Consider the following 21,608-nt stretch of genomic DNA (forward strand, 5'->3'; position numbering starts at 1 on the left):
CGATCTGCAGATGATAACCTGCTTCCACCTGAGCCATGTCCTTGTTGGAGTCTCCGTCCATGGTCCTTAGAGAGGCTGGGGAAGTAGGGCAGGTGCATGTCCTACTGAAGAGCCGGGCCCAGGATTCCGACTCTGCCTGGGTTCAAATCCCAGCTCTAGCGCTGAACGGCTGGGTGACTGGTAACTCAAGCTTCCCAGGCCTCGGTTTCCCTGTCTATCCAATGGGAAGGTGAGAGGACCACCCCTCAGAGTTGGCAGGTGTTAAATGAGGTCATGTTTGTGAAACCTTTAGCACAAGTCCTGGCGTGGGATAAACGTTAGCTACGACTGGAATTATTAGGTTTATCAGAATGATTTCCTAAGCAGTTGCCCCTGGGAGTTTAGGAGCGGAGTCTCCTGAACGGGGGACAGATCATGGAAGAAGATGGGAAGGACTCACATGCGAAAAAGAGTTATCACGGCAGGCCCGAGACCTCTCTCCCCCCGGAAGGCCTGCTTCCGAGGTCTGGGAGCGTGGATTTCTAATAAGAGTGGCTTCTGTGCCCCAACTGTTTGTGGATGTTAAAACCTGCTTCTGCTCTGGGAGTCTGGGGTTTTGCTACATGCTGGGCAGAGGGCGCCAACCTGACCAGCACCCAATACAAACGCTGGGGGCTAAGTCTCTAGGGAGCCTCCCTGGTTGGAATCTTGTTCCTGCTGCCCACCCCCCCAGCCCCACCACCCAACTTCACTTCAAAGGACAAAGCAAGGACATGTTGATTGGCCTAAAAATAAAAACGAAACTTTCAGCTTTCTTTCTAGGTCATGTATGCAGCATTACCCCTGCATCCCATCCTGGATCCTCTCCTCAGATCCTCCATAACACTCGCCCTTTCTCTTATTTTGACCCCCACGTGACACCCCACCATTCTGCAGACACCGACTTGGATTTGGTCCACGCTATTGTTTCATTTAATTAGAAAGAAACATTCCTCCAAGTTGTTACAGAATGAAAACATGCAGAATTATCTCCTGTTTCTGAATGTCTTTTTTTTCTTTTCCCCACAATTTGTTTCTTGGGGAAAAAAGCTGCTATTAGAGCTAAATGATTCCCCAAATCAAAGCACTGCGTTTCACCGCGAGATGATTCAAGGCAACTGCCTGTGACAGGGTGAGCTGTGGGTCGGCTTGAAGCTTGAACCCAAGGCCAGAGATAGACCGGTCCGTGAACTTGAAAGTCTTAATGTAAAACCATGGCAACAGCACATCGCTGTTAGGATAAAGCTGACCCTACTGAAATATTGCAGCTCCACCATCTTGGTTTGATTTTAAGTTAGATCAGATAAACAGATCCAGGAATAATTAGGAGGGAAAAGATAGTGCCCCTCACACGTCTGAAGGATTTTCACCAGCCCTGATGGTTCTTCCACTGCCACCCTGACCCCCACCCCCCGATCGTGGTCTCGCGAACTGGATCCTGCAGAGGCTGCTGCTGTGTTTCCAGTTTGAACCCACATGTGTCTGTTGGGGGTTCCGACCAGAGAGCAGGTTGTCCTCAGTTGCCCACATTGCTCTTCTTTCACAGAATGAGCAAGGCTGAGGGGGAAACAGTGGTGTCTGGTAGAATCCCTAACAATCTGGTTACCCCATATGTGGGTCTTCAGACTGATTTAAAACTGCCCGCAAAGATCAAGAAAACTGGGAAAATTGTTGAAACCGGATCATGAGTGCACGGAGTTCGTTTTATCATTCTCTGTGTTTCCGTCTATGTTTGAAAATTTCCACAAGAAGTGTTTTTAAAAAGTAACATTTGACCTAAATACATAAAATGAATGAAACGTTTGTGTTAAGACCCCAAATGTGGTCTGCAGGTTGGGACGGGCACCAATGCCAAGTAAGGTCATTTGTATGACACAGAAAGTGTTTGTATTATTCAATATTATTCTAATATGCCTCTGAACCATTTCCCCCATAGATCTCATCATATGGAAAAAACAATCCAGATATTTCTGCAGTGGATGGCATTTAATGCTTTGTCTCACTAACTCTTTACTGCCTCATGAGGCAGCCATGAGTTTGTTCTTGCTGATTAGGGATCTGCTACAGAAAATGGCAAACATGAATCTTCCAGCTTGTCCCTGGAATAACAAATTCTACAAGTGGGCCAGAGGGTGGTCACGTGTTCGAACATACCATGAACGGACTTTCATATGGTGACTCACAGTGATATGAGACTCAGTTAAAGTTTAAATGATGATGGGGGGACTTCCCTGGTGGCGCAGTGGTTAAGAATCTGCCTGCCAATGCAGGGGACACGGGTTCGATCCCTGGTCCAGGAAGATTCCACATGCTGCAGAGCAACTAAGCCCATGCGCCACAACCACTGAGCCTGCGTGCCACAACTACTGAAGCCCGTGCGCCGAGAGCCCATGCTCCGCAACACGAGAAGCCACCGCAATGAGAAGCCCGCGCACAGCAACGAAGAGTAGCCCCCACTCGCAGCAACTAGAGAAAGCCCGTGTGCAGCAACGAAGACCCAACACAGCCATAAATAAATAAATTAATAAATAAATTAATTAATTAGTTAAAAAAAAGAATGATGATGGGACCATTTTTCCCAGCTTGAGGGGGAGAGAAGGGAGGCAGGGCAGGGGGGCAGGGGAGGGGACTTGAGGGAGCGACTGCAATGTATGGACCTTATTTGGATCCTGATTCAAAACAACAAACTATAAAAAAGCATTTACGAGACCATCAGAGATGTCTGAACACTGACTAGATCTTCCATGACATTCATGGATTCTAATTATGTTTTCAAGGTGTGATAAAAGTATTTCAGAAATGTTTTAAAAATAGTTTTTGCTTTGGGACTTCCCTGGTGGTCTAGTGGCTAAGACTCCATGCTCCCAATGCAGGGGGCCCGGGTTCAATCCCTGGTCAGAGAACTAGATCCCACACGCCACAACTAAAGATCCCATGTGCCGCAACTAAGACCCGGCGCAGCCAAATCAAAAAATAAATATTAAAAAGATAGTTCTTGTTTTTTTAGAGATATGTACTGAAACATCTACAGATAAAACTGTTTGGCATCTGGAATCTTCCCTTCCTGATAATCTCAGGCAGGGTGGTTGGGGGAGTGGGCGCAGGCAGAGGAGAAAGACGGTGGGTTCATTGTGGAAGATGCAAGATGGTTGCAGGGCTCTGCTTTCATGTGTGAGTGTGTGTGTGTGTGTGTGTGTGTGTGTGTGTGTGTGTGTGTGTGTGTGTGTGTGTGTGTGTGAAGTGCTCCATAGCAGAAAGGGAGAAGTATGTGCTGAATGAAGGGGTCCCGTCCTGCCTCTTGGCCAGTTTAAGAAACCATATTCACTGTCGTCTGCCCCACTCTCTGCCACATCCCACATAGGCCTCTAAGCACCCAGGCCTGCTTCTCAGGGGATAAACCAAGCCGCACCCTCCCCTGTTCCTAACCTAGAAAGCGGCAGCTCGGAACGTCGGACAAGACCACACAGAGAGCCAGCGTTCTCGTTGATAATACTGTTTACTGTCCACGGACCGAGCGGTCACTCGAGAATGACACAAGGCATTGGAGACATGCGCTGTCTGCTTGTCGACTTTCAACAACTCTCACGTGTTCCCAGCACAGGAAGGTCTCAGACTTCATATTCCAGCAAAATCACATTGCCCCAAAAGTAAAAAAAAACAAAACAAACAAACGAAAAAATCCAAACAAAAACGAACAAGATCAACAAAGCTTTAAATTACGGCGGCAAGTCCGATATTTCTTAATACTTATCAAGCAAAGATTTGGAAATAACTACAATGTAAACTTTATTTTAAATATTTTGAGTTGCTTGCAGAAGACAAGAATAGAGGGAGGAAAGAGCAGTGCTTAGAACATAACATATAAATTAAACAATGCTGAATGGAGAGCCTTCTTAAACTATATATATATGGCAATTATTTACTGTTGAGGGTATTTGAGTGGCTTCTCTCGGCCACCACCAGGTACTTCATCTTGACTTTTTTTTTTCTGCTCAGCATGGCTACAAGACTGATGTGCGTAGACTGAATATAAAGGCCATCTTTTAGAACCAACCTACTCAAAGATTCTTTGCTTTGTAATAATTGGAACTGGAGAACAAAGGATGGGAGACGGAAAATCAACGATACTCAAGGAACTGAAGAAAAGGTCTGAAGGAATCACCATCATAGGCTAGCTACCGCGCCATTTCCACTCTGGGTCCAATGCTCCCACGATGCAGAAACCTTTGAAAAAAAAAGGTGCGAGTCTAACCCCTACCAAGGGTAATAAAAAACACAGCACAGGAATGATTACAACTGATGTCAGAAACAAACCAACACATTAAAAAAAATCAGCAGAAACAGGAGTAAATGTTACATATGATAACACCATACAGGAAGCAGACGGGGGTGGGGTGTTATACTGATTGGAGGGTCTGGTGTTCTCGTATATACTGAAATCACAAGGACTGGTCCATTATGACATCTTACAAACTTTCTATCACTGTACAGCATGAAGACGCCCTTGGAGCGGGCTGGATTCCTGGAGAGTCCCCTAGTCTGCCCTAGAAAGGGAGTCATCAAAATCTGTGCTGACCAGGTCCCGGGTAGGCATGGGGGCTGCATGCCACTGGTGGGGGGGGGGGTCAGGAGTCTTACAGGTGCTTTGGGGTCACCACAGAATAGAGCAGGCTTAGAGGATGACTTTGGAAGAATTCTGCAGAAGGACCACTCCCAGGCTGACAGACTTCAGTTTCACTGTGTGTTTGCATAGTGTGCATGATAAACTCAGAACAGTTTATCTTTAGAACACAAGTGGGAAGAAAAAGGAGATTATCTTTACTGTTACTGAGAAATTTCTGCCTCTGCTAACTCCCATTTTACTGGCATCAGGAAACCACCTTTAGGGAACAGATAGGTTCCCTAGATCCCTATGAACTTTCTTAACTGAGAGATCTTCGTAATACAAGAAATATAAACAGAGGTGGGTACACCTGTAATTTGGGTTCACATATTCTCTAAAAATTCATCTTTAGAAGAATGTCTCTTAAAGCTGGCCACAGAGTCCTGGAGGCCCAGAAAGCAATGAGAATTTTACTGACGCCACCTCCCTCCAAAATCTGTCCTTCCCTGGGGAAGACTTCATTCTACGCTTCGTTAACTTCACTCTCGGGAACCCCCGCGTGGCACAGTGACGGTCAGTCTTTGAGGGAGGTCATACTCTAAACCTCTGGCACCTGCTTGGGGGCCTCTGAGGCATGTTGGGGGACAGAGCAGGACCCAGCTTTTGATGTCCTCAGGATGCGCAGACGGCACAGCCAGCTCATGCCACCAGCCACACACAACCCCTCGCCAAGCAAATTCGTGCCCCTCCACCTGGATGCCAGAGGCCAGAAAGAGAAGCAGGGAGCGAGGGGCCTCAGCAGCTCAAGAAGGAACTACAAGGGCAGCCAAGCCCTGCGCCCGCAAATGTCTGCCCCAGGGCAGAACGTGGCAGGTTCCGCCAAGGGCTGGGGTGTGTGTTGGGGGCCAGGGATGGGAATCAAAGGACTTGGCTGGTGCTGAAGCTCGCTGTCCCAGCATTGCTACGGGGCCTGGGAGGGAGGCTCCCGATGGAATTCTGCAGATTAATACGATTAGCTGGGGCTCCGTCAAGAGCAAGCCACCGGTCCAGGGCTGCTCCCAGACACACAGAAGTCACAGGTACTGGGAGTCCGTGGTGGGCATGGGGGAGTCTGCGGGGGTACAGGGCACTTACAAGGGGCAGGGGCTGCCACCCTAGGGCCAGAGGTGGAAGCTGCAGGAACTGAGGGACATGCCCCTCTCAAGAGGAAAGGGACCTGGTAGGCCTGCTACACAGTCTGGCAACGACCCTCAAAAGTTTCTGCAAAATGCACACTTCCAGGCTCTGCCCTGACCAGGCTGGGGGACCCTTAAGTGCTGCCTGCTCAGCGTTTGTGACAGTGCCAAGGCTGGGCCTGGGAGGGAAGCCCGAGCGTCCTGCCCCTGCCCGCGCTCAAGGATGGGAGACCGAGTTGCGCAGTGTCCAGGCTGGCGGGTGGGGTATGGGACCCACCTCTGCCTCCAGACCCACAACGATGTTGAAAAGGAAAAGGGGGGTGGGGAGGAGAATCACACTAATTTAGACCCACTTGGATGACTGTTTTATTCATGCTGTTTCCAGGAAGGGATGTCGGAGCTGGACCAGTCTGAACTCTTGGAGGCTTTCAATTGGCCACAGGGGTGCTGGTGGCCTGCTTACGGGTCCTCGATGTCCAGAAACTCCTGCTTGGGGGGTGCCGCTCCACGGTACCATGCACAGGAGCCGTCGCTTCTCTTGATGCAGGCGAAGAACTTGGCCTGGTGCCCGTTGATGTTCTTCTCCGTGACCCAGTCCATCCAGAGGCACTCGTCCGGAGAGGAGATGTAGCACGGGATCATGGGGCAGCGTGTGATCTAGGAAGGGGGACGCAGAGGTGGATTCAGTCAAGGACCAAGGCCACTCATGGGGGCATCTCCAGAACCTGGCAATGCACCTGGCGAAGGTGCTCAAGGGCAGTTTGCAGAATGAATGACCAAGCGAGTGCACCAGGAAGGGAGGGAGCTGGGACTGGAGTCCAACCTGCTCCATCAGTAGCCTTTCCTGAGCCCCATACTCTCCAAATGGTAGTAGGCAGCCTGCCCAAGGCAGGACAGTACACTGTCTCTGCACCCCCAGCTACTGCAAACGCACCTCCATTTTGGGCCATCTGGTCTACCTACTCTGAGCATGACAAACTGGCTTCAGCTCAGCCCTGCCCTCCTGGGAGTACAACAATAATAACAATAAAGGGTCTTGAATCTACTGGATAGGTTCAAATCAAATTAAAAGGACGTTGTCTTGCTCCCAAGCACACATGGGTTTAGAGGGGATCGGCAAGTAGCATTTTGGCAAAAGAACCTGAGTTCACAGGAAGGTGAAAACCTTCAGGCCAAGCAAAGAAAAAGGAGGAACTTGTTTCTTAACTTCATGTTAGGCACAGAGGAGTTTGCTGGACTTACGTGTAGCTGTAGGTCGGAATTCACGTTCTGAATGAGCGAAGGACAGGAGGGCCCACCTACCAGGATGGGCAGGAGGGCTGCACAAGCAGCGCCAACCGGCATAGGCCAATCCCTGCAGCCTCGCACAGGGCCGCGCTGGGCCAGCATCTTCTGGACCCAGACTCACATCCTGTGCTGGGGCTGGGGGAGGGGCAGTGCTGATGTGTTAGGAGACAACAGGATGGGAGCCTGTGGGCCGTGAAGGAGGTCTCCCTTTCTATGGCTGCTTCTAAGCATTAGCGCCGCTGTAACTGTGTTTGGTGCAACCTCTGGGCCGCTTTTAAGAAGAGGGGCTGGGGCTTCAGCACACAGACCCCACATTTACACGGACCCATGCGTGGAAATGGCTGGTATGTTGGCAAAAGCATAGCACCCGGGACACTCTTTCACAAGGCACACAAGTCTCTGCACTTGCACATTTGTAGAAAGATACTCCTAGGACCATGTTCTCCCCACAAAACTCCTCCTCCTAGAAGGCTTCCTTCCTAGAAGCTATAGGCCACATGGCCAGATTCCCCTTACCTCCCAAATGTCCCTGGCCGGACATCCTCACTTGTGGGTAGGCCACACCTCCCCAGAGCCCTGGCCTAAGTTGGGACCCCGTGGATTGAGAGGCCCAGGAAAGCCAGGGATCAAATCCCAGCAGTCCACCCACCTGGAGGAGGTGGTGATGAGGCGAAGCCTGGGAGGAGGTAGTGGTGGCTTACCTTGCACTCACAGCCCATCTGGTACCTGTGGTTCAGGCTCTTCTTCTGGGTGGTGCTCAGGGTGTCCCAGGGCACGATGAAGTCACAGAGGGTGATGTGCATCTTGCCATTCCCCTCGGCCTTTCCTGAGTAGACAGGGGTCACCAAGCTCAGGACAAGTTATGGGTTCCCATCCTTCTGCATTTGGATGCGGCTTGGGCATGGGGAGGGTCAGTTCTGACGGTACCGTGTGCTGTGGGCTCAGTTGTGTCCCCTCCAAAATTCAGATGTTGAAGCCCTTACCCCTAGCACGTCAGGATGTGACTGAATTAGGAAAGAAGGTCTTTGAAGAATTGATTAAAATGAGGTCATTAGGGTGAATCCTAATCCAATAGGACTGCTGCCCTTATAAGAGGAAGAGATTAGACACAGACAGACACAGAGGGACGACCATGTGGGGACACAGGGAGAAAGTGGCCGTCCACAAGCCACAGAGAGAGGCCTCAGAAGAAACCAACCCTGCCAACACCTTGATCTTGGACTTCCAGACTCCAGAATTGTGAGAAAATAAATTTCTGTTGTTTAACCAGTCTGTGGTTTTTGTTATAGCAACCCGAGCACACTCATACACCGTGGAATATTTATTCTGAGTATAAGAAGAATGCAAGCTCACTGTAGAAAACTTAGAAAAGGTAGGAAATAATTTTTAAAAACTTCTCTCTTTTCATTACCTAGAGCTAAATTTTGATGCATTTCCTTCCAATGTTCTTTTATGCACACGTATTCACACACAAAAGATAATGTTGTACGTAAATTGTACTGTTTCCTGTTTTTTTTCCACCAAATATTTATTCCTAAGCATTTCGTCCATTTGATGTTGAACTTGTAATTCTGGGTTGTTCCGTTATGAACAGTAAAAACAGAATTTTATAAAATCAGAAATCTGCCCTGAATTCCTTTTATTGGGGATGATGAGACGCTGTTGGTACCTTAGGCTCCTGCCCCCTTCCTCCTTTTGTGAAGAGTTCTCATTGGTGACAGCCCGGGAATTAGCTGAGCAGGAGAAAAAGACAAGCCAGTGTATTCTGGTGACTGACAGATCCTAACAAGGGCCAGGGAGGTCGTCTAAAATCTCGTCCCTCCTGCTACAATGGCACCTTGTCCAGAGGCACAGATGCCCAGTGGTGACACCAGAGCCTGGCAGAGAGCGACACGCGATTCCCTCAGAGGCAGACAGGAGCCCCGGGCTGCACCCTGAGCACCTCGGCTTGACAAAGCTGCAGTGCATCCGACTTAATGATCTCAGGCATAGCCCTGGCCACGAACAATCTGCTAATAGAAACATAGCTCAGCGAAGCGCTGATGCAGCTTGTCGTCAACTGCGCCCCGTCGGGAGGAAGTGAAACAGAAATCTATTGCCAGGGGAAAGATGAGATGGGCTGCCTGAGGCCTGAGCGGCACCAGTGACATCCTTTGCCACCTGCCTATCCTTTGCTGGGCAGGTGGCAGGAAGCAATCCCCAGATAGGAATTCTCATGCTCTTACTTCTTCTTTAAACACTCCTCTTACCCTCAGGAGCTCTATTTTTCCTTGTTATCTGTTTAGAGTTGTATGACATTCCAGGTAAAGAAAAGGATCAAGGAGCAGAATGACTACTGTAGCATTCATCCTGATCCTAATAACTAAAAAAATATACATCTGGGTGGCCTTAAACTTCAAAAATAGCTATTTTTTTTTTCTAGGCCTGTAGCTATTTTCTATGAGTTCAGAATAGATGAGGAGCAAAATGGACAGATGGCAAGTAACTCCTTCCCACAGCCTGGTTTCTTCTGGCATTTGCTACCTTGCCCAGCCTGGTCATTCATCAGAGGCAGGCTGAGTACTCATTCTAGCCCCTCCCTCCAGACTTCCGTAGCAACTTCCACTGCGTCACGTGACTGGCACCAATATCCCACTTCACATTGTTCTTTGCCTTTCTTACGTATCTTGTTCCTTAACCAGCTCATAAACATGAAGGGTAAGGGTTGTGTCTTAATCCATTTTTATCCATAGTTCCTTGCACATAGTAACGGCTCAATAAATGTCTGCTGACAATGACGTGGGTATCTGTTCTAACAATGTGCTTCATTATCTTTTTCTTGCTGTCTTCCTCTTTAATCTTTTCACCACCAATTCAAACTTCCACAGAGAACGGACAAAGGCAGGGCATGGAGACGAAATGGAAATTGTATAGTTTCAGTGGTCCCAGTTACTGGGCTCACATGAGCTTTAACTGTCACGTGTAAATGGTGTAGCATCTCAGAATATTAAAAGGCGATCCCTTTCAGCAGAGGTAATTTAGACTTGGTTGGGCACGTGAGCATCTGTCTGCCTTGAAAAAAAAGCAAAGTCTTTCTTGGCTACAGAAAAACAGGAATTAATTAAAATTTGTAACTGAGGGTTGTATGTTTATTTTTCCTTCCGGAGGAGAGGACTGTAGAAGAAAATTACAGGGCCGATTCCATAACAGTTCCTGAACACAAGCGTCTCACAGAGCCAACTCAACATGTGAATTTGACTCATCAGCCCAAGAGGAGGTGGGCTGCCCCAGGCTATGTGGTCACTCGTGGGGCTGCAGCCCGCGCTGGCTGAGTGGTTTACTGTGCCCCGTGATTCTTGGTTAGCCCATTCCGACTCCAGGAAAACAAGATCTAGAGTCTGTTCTTTAGAAATTAAACACCAGATTTGTTCCAGAGCTGTCTCGCTGAGCCAGGGAAGGAAGTCAGATTAGAGAGGTCCCTCTGTAATGGGGTGAGTCAGCCGCCAGTGGAAGTGCCTTTTATTAATCTTATGTTCCACGGCCAGTTAGGGAACTAAAATGTGTCCCATGTCACTTGCTTCCTTCCAATACTAAATGTGAGGTAGTCAAGATGATAGGCACACAGTTACCACGTGAATTCCTCTTCAAGTGTTTTTAATTTTTATTATAAGTGGAGCTACAATTTGGATGGTTTCATGTGTAGCAAGCTTCTGAAATGTGTGTGGCAATTACTTGTATAACTGTCTTCTCATTCAGCCTGGGGACAATTGAAAGGGCCTGTGGTAGGAGCAGCACAGGTCACATACATGTTACATGTTAAATAGCACATATGAACGGCTGAGCTTCCGCGTGGGAAAAATATCAATGTTATCACGAGTGACTTGAAATTATGAGGCTTTCTGCATTTGACTCACAATGCTCCCTTTGGACATGAAGTCTTTCTCCTTCCGAAAAGGGTCTGAGCACAGCTGATTTTCCCTCCACGTCCCCCAAAAGAAATAAAAGCAACCACCAGCAAAACAATCACCACGCGGCCACCACGTGGACCTCCACTCTTGTCCTGGACCCACCTGCTAAGCAGCCCTGCGGTTTCCTTGCACTCTCGGGGTAAGCGGAACGGGACAGGACCCAAGCCCCACGCTCCGCGGAGACACTGCTGAGGCTCCTGACTGCTCGACATAAGCCATCTCCCCGTCCTGCCCCAGGATCCGGCCAAAGGGCCCCATGGTCTGGACCACCCATCTCGTGGAATAAAGGGCGGTGCCCCGCTCCTCAGACTCTCGGGGCAAGAGGCAGGTCTGACTGACTGAGAAGGGTGCCAGGAGATGAAATAATGTCCAGAGGCTACTGACCTCGAGGGAGGTGACCAACCATGGCTGCTGGGGCTCAGCTCTCCTGAGTGTGTGCAGACTGGCTATTTGGCACCTCTGGAACAAAAGGTCTGCCTTGACCCAGAGGAGGGCAGGTTCTCAGTCCTGGCTGCACAATGGACTCTCCTAGGGAGCTTTACAAATGCTGATGCTGGGGCCGCACCCCTGGAGATTCTGCTTGAATTGGTCTGGGGTGCCGCCTGGGCATCAGGATTTTTGCAAACTCCCTGTGGAATTCCAACGAGCAGTGCGTGTGGAGGACTGCTGGGTTAGGCGCTGGGGGAGTGAGACTTCTAAACCTGGACCAATGATGGAAGAAGCAGAGTGTAACAGACCCAGGGGTCAGGCGGACCAGGGTCTAAATTCTGGCTGCACCATTGCACCACTCCCCAGCAGTGTGACGCTGTCAGGGGTGTGCTGAGAAACGCCTGACCAGCAGCTCTCCTGGGAGGAAAAGCTCTGGTGTGTAGCATTTGCCCTAATTCTGTGGTGTAAATACTCCCCCTCTGGCCAATTTCAAGCTACCACCATGACATCAACCAAAGTTTAACAATCGGCTTGAAAGTGAAAGTGGGTTCAGGCACACACCACGGGACCTGGGAACACGGCTCCATCCTCTACTCCTCAGTTTTCCTCATCTGTAAAATGGGGATCATAATAGGGGGTAGTGAGGATTAAATGGAACCCACATGGAAAGCATTTGGAGAACGTCAGCTCCAGGAAAAGGGCACTCCTATTTCTACTAACAGGAAGCTGGTGAAGCCTGATGTAGAGGCCTTTAAGACAGAGCCTCAGCGTGGGTAAGGATTCAGCTGGGCATGTCTGGAAGCGGGTCCTAGCCCACACTGAGGTCGCTTTTCCACCAGGAGCCGCCCACGACAGGATGCAGGCTCTCCCTCCTTGAATAAGGGCTTCGGCAGCTCTGCAGTTTGGCCAGACAGCCCTTAGAGGGCAGTGTGGAGACCCAGCGGGACGGCTGAGGCTCTCATTTTAAAGGGTGTTAGAGACAAGGACAAAAAAAGGACACAGAAAATTAGAAGCCTTTGATTTGCTAGGGCAATAAGGTCCCTGAACCAGGTGTGTCTCCGCCAGTGACATTTCCTGTGCTACTGTGATGTCACAGTCAGGTTGTCAGCTCTCTGCACTGTGATTTTGTCCTCATCCGCTTCTCTCCATTTGATATTATATTTCCTATTGTAAAAACAGTAGATACTGCAAATGTGAAATGGTGCAGCTGTTTTGTAAAACAGTCTGTCAGTTCCTCAAATGGTGAAACACAGAGTCACCGTAGGTCCGGCAGTTCCACTCCTAAGTATCTACCCAAAAGAAATGAAAACACACGTCCAGGCAAAAACTTGCACACACATGTTCAGAGCAGCATTGCTCATAATAGACAAAAGGCAGAAACAACCCCAGTGAAATGCTGAATGGATAGGAGAAATGCTGAATGGATAGGCAAAATGTAGTACATCCATCCAGTGGAATATTATTCGGCCATAAAAAGGAGTGAAGTTCTGATATAGGTTACAACATGAACAAAACATTAAAAACATTAAAAACTTAAAAAAACATTATGCTGAAAGAAGCCAGACACAAAGGACCGTATGTTATACGATTCCATTCATAAGAAAGTCCAGAGTAAAGAAATCTACAAAGAAAGATTAGTGGTTGCTGAGAGCTGGGGTCAGGGGAGAATGGGGGTTAGGAAGGTAATAGCTAAAAGGTATAGGGTTTCTTTCTGACGGTGCTGATGGTTGCACACCTCTGTAAATACACCCAGACCCTTGAATTATACACTTTAAATGGGTGAATTGTATGCTGTGTGAATTATATCTCAAGAAAGATGTTAAAAAATAATAGGTGCTCAAAATAAAACATTTAGGAAGTTCAGAAGGGCCTATAAAGGAAGGAAAAAATCTCCCATTATCCCCAAGGAGAGGGACAAAAGTCTTGAGGTATTGACAAAGAAACTCACCGAAGCAGGTGCTGGATGTGAGCATTTTGTGGAAGGGAGGGAGGTACTTGTCCAAGGAGAGATTCCAGAAGCCTCCTTGGCCCCGCTGCACCTCCCTCCCTGCAGCACCGCCCTTGCACGGCCAAGGTCAGCACCTTCTCCCGACACTACATCTTCTGGGTCCTGGCATCTGCTAGGGTCTCTGCCTCTTTGTACCTTTTAAGCATTCACTCGCTATTCACATTTTCCCACATGTGAAACTTATCTTACTTTCTTTAACTTCTTCTCCTGTCCCTCCCGGGTGGGAACATGGGCTTCCTGACAGCAGGGCCCCAGGATCTCTCCTCCTGAACCTCCTGCCATGCCGAGCACAGAGCTAGGCACCTAGTGGGCACCTGCTAAACATGTGTTGAAATATGTGAAATAACCTGGATGGAAGAAAATCCCCCAAATCATGGAGATTTGGATTTGGAATTAATTTTATGATTAAATTGGGATTTTGGGAACAAAATAGGATGTCGGTCTCGGGGAGGTGTCCTGTCTCTTCTTTTTTCTTAAGTTTGTGATCTGACTCCTACTTTCCCTAGAAGCGGATAGTGAGGTTCCTTAACTGACCCGGACAGCACCGGCCAGAATAGGGGCCACCAGCTGCAGATGGCTGTTCACATTTACATTTAAATCAATTGCAATGAAGTAAAATGAAAGCCCCAGCCCCTCAGTTGCACCAGCCACAGCTCAAGTGCTCAGCAGTCACGTGTGGTTCATGGCGGCCATACCGGACAACACGGGCATACAGCATTTACGGCATCACTGGAGGTTCTGTTAGAGCTGGGGGGGTCTCATCTCGGGGTGATTCTGCCCCCGCCCCGGGAACATTTGGTGATGTCGGAGACCCCACGACTGGGGGGAGGATGTCACAGCAATTAGTGGGTAGAAGCCAGGGATGTAGCTAAATATCCTACATGCATAGGAAAAGCCCCCCAACAAAGAATGATCTGGTCTCAAATGTCAATAGTGCTGATTGTGAGGACACCTGCTCTGGACTCTGGGGGTGAAGCCTAGGTGGGTGGGCAGAGGAGGCAGTAGAAAGAAGTAAAGGGAAATCATTTTATGTAAGAATAAAAGAATATAATTTTTAAAAGAGATGCAATGATAAACAAAACGTGGTCTATCCATACAACGGAGTATTATTCAGCCTTAAAAAAGGAGGAAATTCTGACATTTGCTGCAACATGGCTGACCCTTGAGAACATGATGCTCAGTGAAATCAGCCCATCACAAAAGGGCAAACGCTGTAGGATTCCACTTTTATGAGGCCCCTAGAGGAGTCAGGTTCACCGAGACAGAAAGCAGAATGGAGATCGCCAGGGCTGGGGCGAGGGGGAGTTTAACAGGCATGGAGTTTCAGTTTGGGAAGATGAAAGTTCTGGAGACGGATGGTGGTGATGGTTGTACAACAGTGTGAATGTGCTTCATGCCACTGAACTGTACACCTAAAAATGGCTAAAATGGTAAATTTTATGTTATATATATTTTATCACAGTAAAAAAAGAGGGATACGATGAACAAAGCAGCAGGTGAGTAGAGAGCATAATAATAACAAGAGATTTAAAATGAGGTTTCAACTCTCCTTCCCCGCCTCCTGTCCAGGCTTGAGCACTTCGGGCATCTCACCTCTCTGCGTCCACCTGACCTCAAATTTCCTATGAATACCGGTTTACTTTGTTCCTTACCATCAAGTCACATTGGTTCCACTATTCTAACAAGGGGAATGCCGAGGACAGGAGAAAATTCACTAATTCTCTGACGGGAATTAGGCAGGGAATCCCTGAGACTTCTGAATAGCACTGTGCGTACGTCAGGGCTCTGTTCCACTTCGAGCCGCCCCGCCTCCCTGCCCCTGGACGGTCTCTAAGAACGTTCCATGCCCATATCCACATACACACCTGCAATGAGATACTCCTTCTTTCCTCCAATGTCCAGCGAGACCCCGCACACTGCGGAGGAGGGGGCCGTGTAGATAAACTCTATGTCCTTGTCAGGTCCCTTGAACATCTGGAAAGAGGAGGATGAGGAATGTCAACGAATTGGGCGGCACAGCCACGTTCCCATCCCGAACACAGAGGGGCGCCCCAACCTGCACCCGTGGTACTGCCAACATGGAAAAGGGGATGGAGATGTACCAGCAAGACATTAGAAGACGACCATTCCTAATGCGCAGGATTCCCTGGAGTCACTCTGATTTACTGCTTAGTGTGGCAGTTGTCACCAGGCTGGGCATGAGAATGTCATCCAGAGGCACCCGCCTCAGATAATACACCTGCTCTCCCTACCACCTGTGAGGTCATCTCAGAATCCCTGGGGAGGGGCTTATGTATCTCCAGGTGATTCTGACCCATCACGGAGGATCACCACTTTTGTGTATTTCCAGGAATTTTAAGCACTGGCTATTTGACGGGGACCAGAGCGGAGAGGCACCTCTCAATTAGGATGTAACTCCCTGGGCAAGTGGAGTTTGACTTTTCAACTTGTGATTTTCTTACAGTCTCTTGGGAACAGACCTGCTGCCCAGGTGAAGGGGTGCATTGTTCCAGTACCCAGGCAGGAAGTGAGAAAGCCACAGCCAGGGAGCTCCTGTGGCCCCATTGGGGACAGTGGCAGGTGGGGGCCTGAGTGTGGACTGAGAACTGCCCTCCACCCCAGTTTTGGGGGTGCAGGCTGCTGGAAGCCGGGTGAGCGGGGGTGGGGGTAATGGAAAGGGGAGCGCACGCATGCGCCAGGACCACACAACAGAGGAGGCTAAACACGGCTGTAGATCACAGACACGCGGGCTCCACGATTCCACACGAACCGCATCAGGACTCTTGCTGTGGCTAAACCGAGATTAATAGCATTGTTTGGTTTTGGGGGGAAGAGTTTCAACAAGCAAACTCAAATGGAACCTGGTCATCCCAATGTCACGATGCACCGGCTTTGCAAGAGCTACACCCCAACCCATGCCAAGAAAGGTTATAAACGACGTCTGTCACCAAAGGGCTGAAAGTGCTTCCTTGCTGTCAACACCTGCCTTTTCACGACCCCTCAATGAGTGGTGAGAGCAGAGATAACTGTCCTTCCTGCTTCATAAATAGAGATGTAGGCACTGAGACACTGGGTCACCTCTTTAAATGACACAGACACAATGATTAAGCATTTCTTTGACCTTCTGGTAACATTTATGTTCTATTTTTTATTTTTGTAACAAAATTAAATATGGATGGCCACAACTACTAACCAGGTCGAAAAGCTGTCCCTCCAGCTGGAGCCTAGAATCTTCTTCCCTCTTATAGACCAAGTTAGTTATTGTCAACAACAATAACCTTCCATCAGCACTGGTCCTGTCTTCCCAACCTCCCCCCCACGTCCTCCCCTCCCTCCCTCCCTCCCAAATATGGGCTCCTTGCCATATGACCTTGAACACAACCACCATTCTGAAAACCTAACAAATGCCACCGCCCTCTCAGTCTGCAGCCCCCAGTGCCTCCCGTCTCTCCCTTCCCCCGGCAAAGCATCTTCTCCGTCACCAGCCAGGCTGCCATGTCCATTTGTTCCTCAACTCCCCTCTCTCAGGAAGCTGTCCCAGCACACCTGTCCACAGGAGTCCTCCTCTCTCCAAATCCCCCCTCCTCTTAGAACATAAAGCTAACCAGGCAAGACTAGAGTCCACCCGCAGTTTGGGGGAATTAGGTCATCTGCTCTCACATTGGTCGTGGGCTCCCAGAGGCAACAGCCAAGTTCCCGCTGCCTCTGAACCCGCCATGGCGAGGTGAAGAGGCACTCACAGAACATTCCACAGATGCTGTGAACTTGGTAACTTAAGGCTGAGGCTCTGCCACTGATTTATATTCATCAAAATGAAGATAACACATTTCTGAAATAACCTAGCTGATGGGAACATACCATGCCCCCACGACTTCTCAGCATTTACAGATTAAGGAAAATCAGATCCACTTGTGGCTTGATGCCCTTGCTCCTAGCTGTCTGCCTCACAGGTGGCTGGACCGAGTTCTAGGGACCCAGTGGTGCACTGAGATGGTGGGACAGCCCTGCCTGGTCCCCAGCCCTGCTCCCAAATCTCCCCCAGCTCTGCCCGATGGAGCAACCCAGGGACAGTCGCCGTTACCTTTATTTGCTTGATCTCGTACTGAATCCGCTTGATGGGGTTGCCGTAGATGTCATTCCCGGAGTCCACCTCCTCCTCACTGACGGCTTTGGCCCTGATCACTGCAAAACAAAGACAGAGAGGTGAGCAGAGTCCCCGAAAGACTGTCCTGGCTCTAAGGAGGGGGCAAGGGGCAGCAGGGAGGTGGGAGGTGAGGGGCAAGATGATCCCAGCCCTGGGTACAGCATCGGACTCCACCCCGAGGGGGAAGACCAGGAGTGAAGCTAGAGCCCTCGGTCGACAGGGCCCCAGAGCAGAAGCTCTCGTCCCTCACGACAGGGGGCTGCTGGGGCCGTCACTGATTTGAACAACAGCTCGCTGTTGATGTCATGCTTGAGTGCTCTGGGGCTTCTCTTCCTTCTCCCCCATGTGTATGTGTCTGTGGCTGGGGAAGCAGGTAAGCACGCTGACTGCTCTGCAATCCTCATCACGCAGTGAAGGATGGTGAGAGTCCCCGCCCCCCATAGCCTACTGGCAATCAGGCTCTCTTGGGCTGAAGGCAGAGGGGGCGTTACCTACCTACGAGGGGCCCCATCATATTTAGGTTGGGGGTCTTCCATCTAAAAGGTCTATCTTGTCAGCCTCCTAATCTGTCCTCAACGTGTCCCTGAGAGATGTCGCAGGGATGATTCTCTGTAATAACACATATTCTATCAGAGGCACAGCAGAGGAAGGTTGAACATTTTAACCGTTGAATGGGGGAAGGAGACATTCAGGAGCATCTCTAGCAGACATGAGGGACAGATGCCGAGGACAAAGGCCGAACAGAAAGAAAGATGATCCTGGAACGTGACACGAGATGAAGGAGAGGGGAAGAGGTCAGGCTGGGAAGGTTCCGGAATGTTCCCTGGGGCCTGAGGCTGCTCGAGGGCCATGCACCCCAGGGCTTCCTACTAGCAATTAAGCCAGGACTCTGCTCCAACCCATAACCTGATGGGGCGCGGATCAGTTCACCCTGTCGCTTGGGCAGAGCCCTCCCTTTTTTCATTTCGAGGCTTATCCGCTGGTGGCACGGCCTGTTTTAATGGCTTTAAAAGCTTTGTCCTCCAAGATTCGGCTGTTCAGGGTCACGCTGGATGAGGGTCACGTGAGTGTGGGTGTGAGCAAAATAAAGAAACAAGGAGCAGACAGGCTCAGAGGAGCCTCCCACCTCCACTCCCCAGTGGGCGGCTGGAATCTCAGAGCCCCCAGGCAGGGCTGTCTTCTCCCGTAGAGCAGGGAGGCCCAGGCACGCGGATCCCCATCTGTGCCCCATCTCCCTGGACCCCTGAAATGCTCTCTGGATCCCAGCCTGGCACCAGAGCCCCACGCCACAGCCCCAGCGCCCCACCCAGGCCCAAACCCATCCTTATTTTTTCTTCTGTCAGCGCTGAGTCATGACTGGCCGAGGCCACAGGTTCCTGTTTCCCAGGCTGAGCCAGCCCCCAATCTACAAAGCCACATCTAGGAAATGCCACCGTAGAACAGAGGGTTTTGCCCTTGGTAGCTGGTCAACCTGATCCCAGCATCTCCTCCCAGCCCCCACCCATCCTCCCTCCCCAGCACGTGTTATGTTTTTTCAGTCACGTCCCGTCCAGTTCAAACATCTTTTTCGGCCGCCCACTGCCCTCATCTAAAACAGAAGACCCTTTGCAACCTGGTGCCAGCCAGGGACTCTTTCGGCTGCCGTGGTGGCCTCCCGCTCTTGCTCTCCCACCAGTCCATAATACTCCCTGAATCTGAACCTGCCCAGGGGTGTCCATACCTCTAGACAGGCAAGTTTCTTCTGCCTTGAATGCCATCTCCCTCTCTCTGCCTGGAGAACTTCCATTCATCCTTCAAGACCCAGCTGAAATAGCCCTTCCCCATCTTCCCTCTGGGAAATCCTGTCCTCCCGTAGCACTTGGTATATTCCACATCTCTCCTCCACTCTGCTGTAAACATCTGTACCCATCTGCTCAGGGCCCTGGGAGCTTCTAACAGACAGAAGCTATGCTCTAACCACAGAACAGTTAGGGCTCACTATTTGCTGAGCTGACCCTGAGATACTTGGATGGCAGCACAGGTTAGGTTTGTCTTGGTCCCTCTTACGACCTGCCTCATCTATACCTTATTGCAGTGCTGCACAAAAAAGTGTTTATGCGAATCAGTAAACATCAGATTAGTCCTGTCATAAGTCTGCTCTTCCGCAGCGTCATCCTCAGCTCATGGTATCAAATGAACCAGGAACATCCAACGGAGATAACAGTTCTAAAAGGAGCAATGCTGCCAGATTTTACTATGGTACACCTAATTCTGCATGCTTTTTGGAACTTTTTGGCACTGCTTTTCAGAGGTCCAGCACCCTGCACAATGCTTACTGCATTATAGGTGTTCAATAAACACACTGCTGGCCATTAGAAAATAAGCAAAAAGTCAAAACTACAATGAGGTACCACTGCACATCAGTCAGAACGGCCATCATTAAAAAGTCTACAAATAACAAATGCTGGAGAGGGTGTGGAGAAAAGAGAACCCCCCTACACTGTTGGTGGGAATGTAAATTGGTGCAGCCACTATGGAAAACAGTATGGAGGTTCCTCAAAAAACTAAAAATAGAGTTGCCATATGATCGAGCAATCCCACTCCTGAGCATATATCTGGAGAAAACTATAACTCAAAAAGATACAAGCACCCCTGGGCTTCCCTGGTGGCACAGTGGTTAAGAATCCGCCTGTCAATGCAAGGGACATGGGTTCGAGCCCTGGTCTGGGAAGATCCCACATGCCGTGGAGCAACTAAACCCATGTGCCACAACTACTGAGCCTGTGCTCTAGAGCCCGTGAGCCACAACTACTGAGCCCGAGTGCCACAACTACTGAAGCCCGCGTGCCTAGAGCCCGTGCTCTGTAACAAGAGAAGCCACCCAATGAGAAGCCCATGCACCACAACGAAGAGACGCCCCCACTAGCTGCAACTAGAGAAAAGGCCACGTGCAGCAACAAAGACCCAACGCAGCCAAAAAAAAAGATAAAAGCACCCTTATGTTCATAGTAGCACTATTCACAACAGCCAAGACGTGGAAACAATCTGAATGTCCATCGACAGATGAATGGATAAAGAAGATGTGGTATATATATACAATGGAGTACTACTCAGCCATAAAAAAGAATGAAGTAATGCCATTGGCAGCAACATGGATAGACCTAGAGATGATCATACTAAGCGAAGTATAAGTCAGACAGAGAAAGACAAATACCATATGATAACACTTATATGTGGAATCTAAAATACGACACAAATGAACATATCTATGAAACAGAAACAGACTCACATAGAGAACAGACTTGTGGTTGCCAAGGGGGAGGTGGGGAGGGATTGTGAGGTTGGGATTAGCAGATGCAAACTATTATATACAGGATGGATAAACAACAAGGTCCTACTGTAGAACACAGGGAAGTATATTCCATATCCTGTGATAAATCATAATGGAAAAGAATATGAAAAAGAATATATATATATGTATAACTGAATCACTTTGCTGTACAGCAGAAATTAACAACATTGTAAATCAACTATACTTCAATAAAATTAAAAAAAAAAAAAAAAGAAAATAAGCAAAAACTACTCCCAAACAGCCAAGAGACTCCATTCCATTCCACACATCAAGGTCCATGCATTTTTCTCTTATAAAAGCTCCTAAGGCTCCCAGGCAGTCTGAGTTCTTAATTGAAAGGGGGCAGCAGAGGGGCTCCATCCTGCTGTAGCCCCTCCCTGCTGTGTAGCCTCAGGGAAGTTCCCTGGCCTCCCTGGGACTCAGCTGCTCACATCGGAAACGGAGACACCGCGGCCAGTATCTGCACACCATCAAGGTGTGGGAAGACTAAGAGATGGGGGGCACGTGACGCGGTGCCTGACACACGATGCACGTGTAGCTCAGGACAGAAAAAAAACAGCACCTCGGAGAAGAATGGTGCGAATTCTTGCATTCGGGGGGTGAGGGGTAAGGAGAGCTGTGCCACGTTCAGGCCTGGGAAGCCCACTCTGGGCGGTGAGGATCCTG

The 21,608-nt window shown here is 49.4% G+C and overlaps 1 protein-coding gene across 1 annotated transcript in view; it reads right to left on the reverse strand.

Moving 5' to 3' along the window:
• Nucleotides 1-3,495: 3,495 nt before the first annotated feature.
• TIMP2 (TIMP metallopeptidase inhibitor 2) overlaps nucleotides 3,496-21,608 on the reverse strand; it is a 50,430-nt gene continuing 32,317 nt past the window's right edge. Inside the window, exons 2-5 of the mRNA XM_036835918.1 lie at nucleotides 17,549-17,649; nucleotides 15,333-15,441; nucleotides 7,785-7,909; nucleotides 3,496-6,453 (exon numbers count right to left, since the gene is read on the reverse strand). Coding sequence (XP_036691813.1) covers nucleotides 6,256-6,453; nucleotides 7,785-7,909; nucleotides 15,333-15,441; nucleotides 17,549-17,649 — 533 coding nt within the window. The 3' untranslated portion in view covers nucleotides 3,496-6,255. The remainder of the gene's footprint in view (nucleotides 6,454-7,784; nucleotides 7,910-15,332; nucleotides 15,442-17,548; nucleotides 17,650-21,608) is intronic.

Source organism: Balaenoptera musculus, chromosome 20 (genome assembly GCF_009873245.2).
Source record: "Balaenoptera musculus isolate JJ_BM4_2016_0621 chromosome 20, mBalMus1.pri.v3, whole genome shotgun sequence".
In the NCBI taxonomy this organism is placed as follows: Eukaryota; Metazoa; Chordata; class Mammalia; order Artiodactyla; family Balaenopteridae; genus Balaenoptera; species Balaenoptera musculus.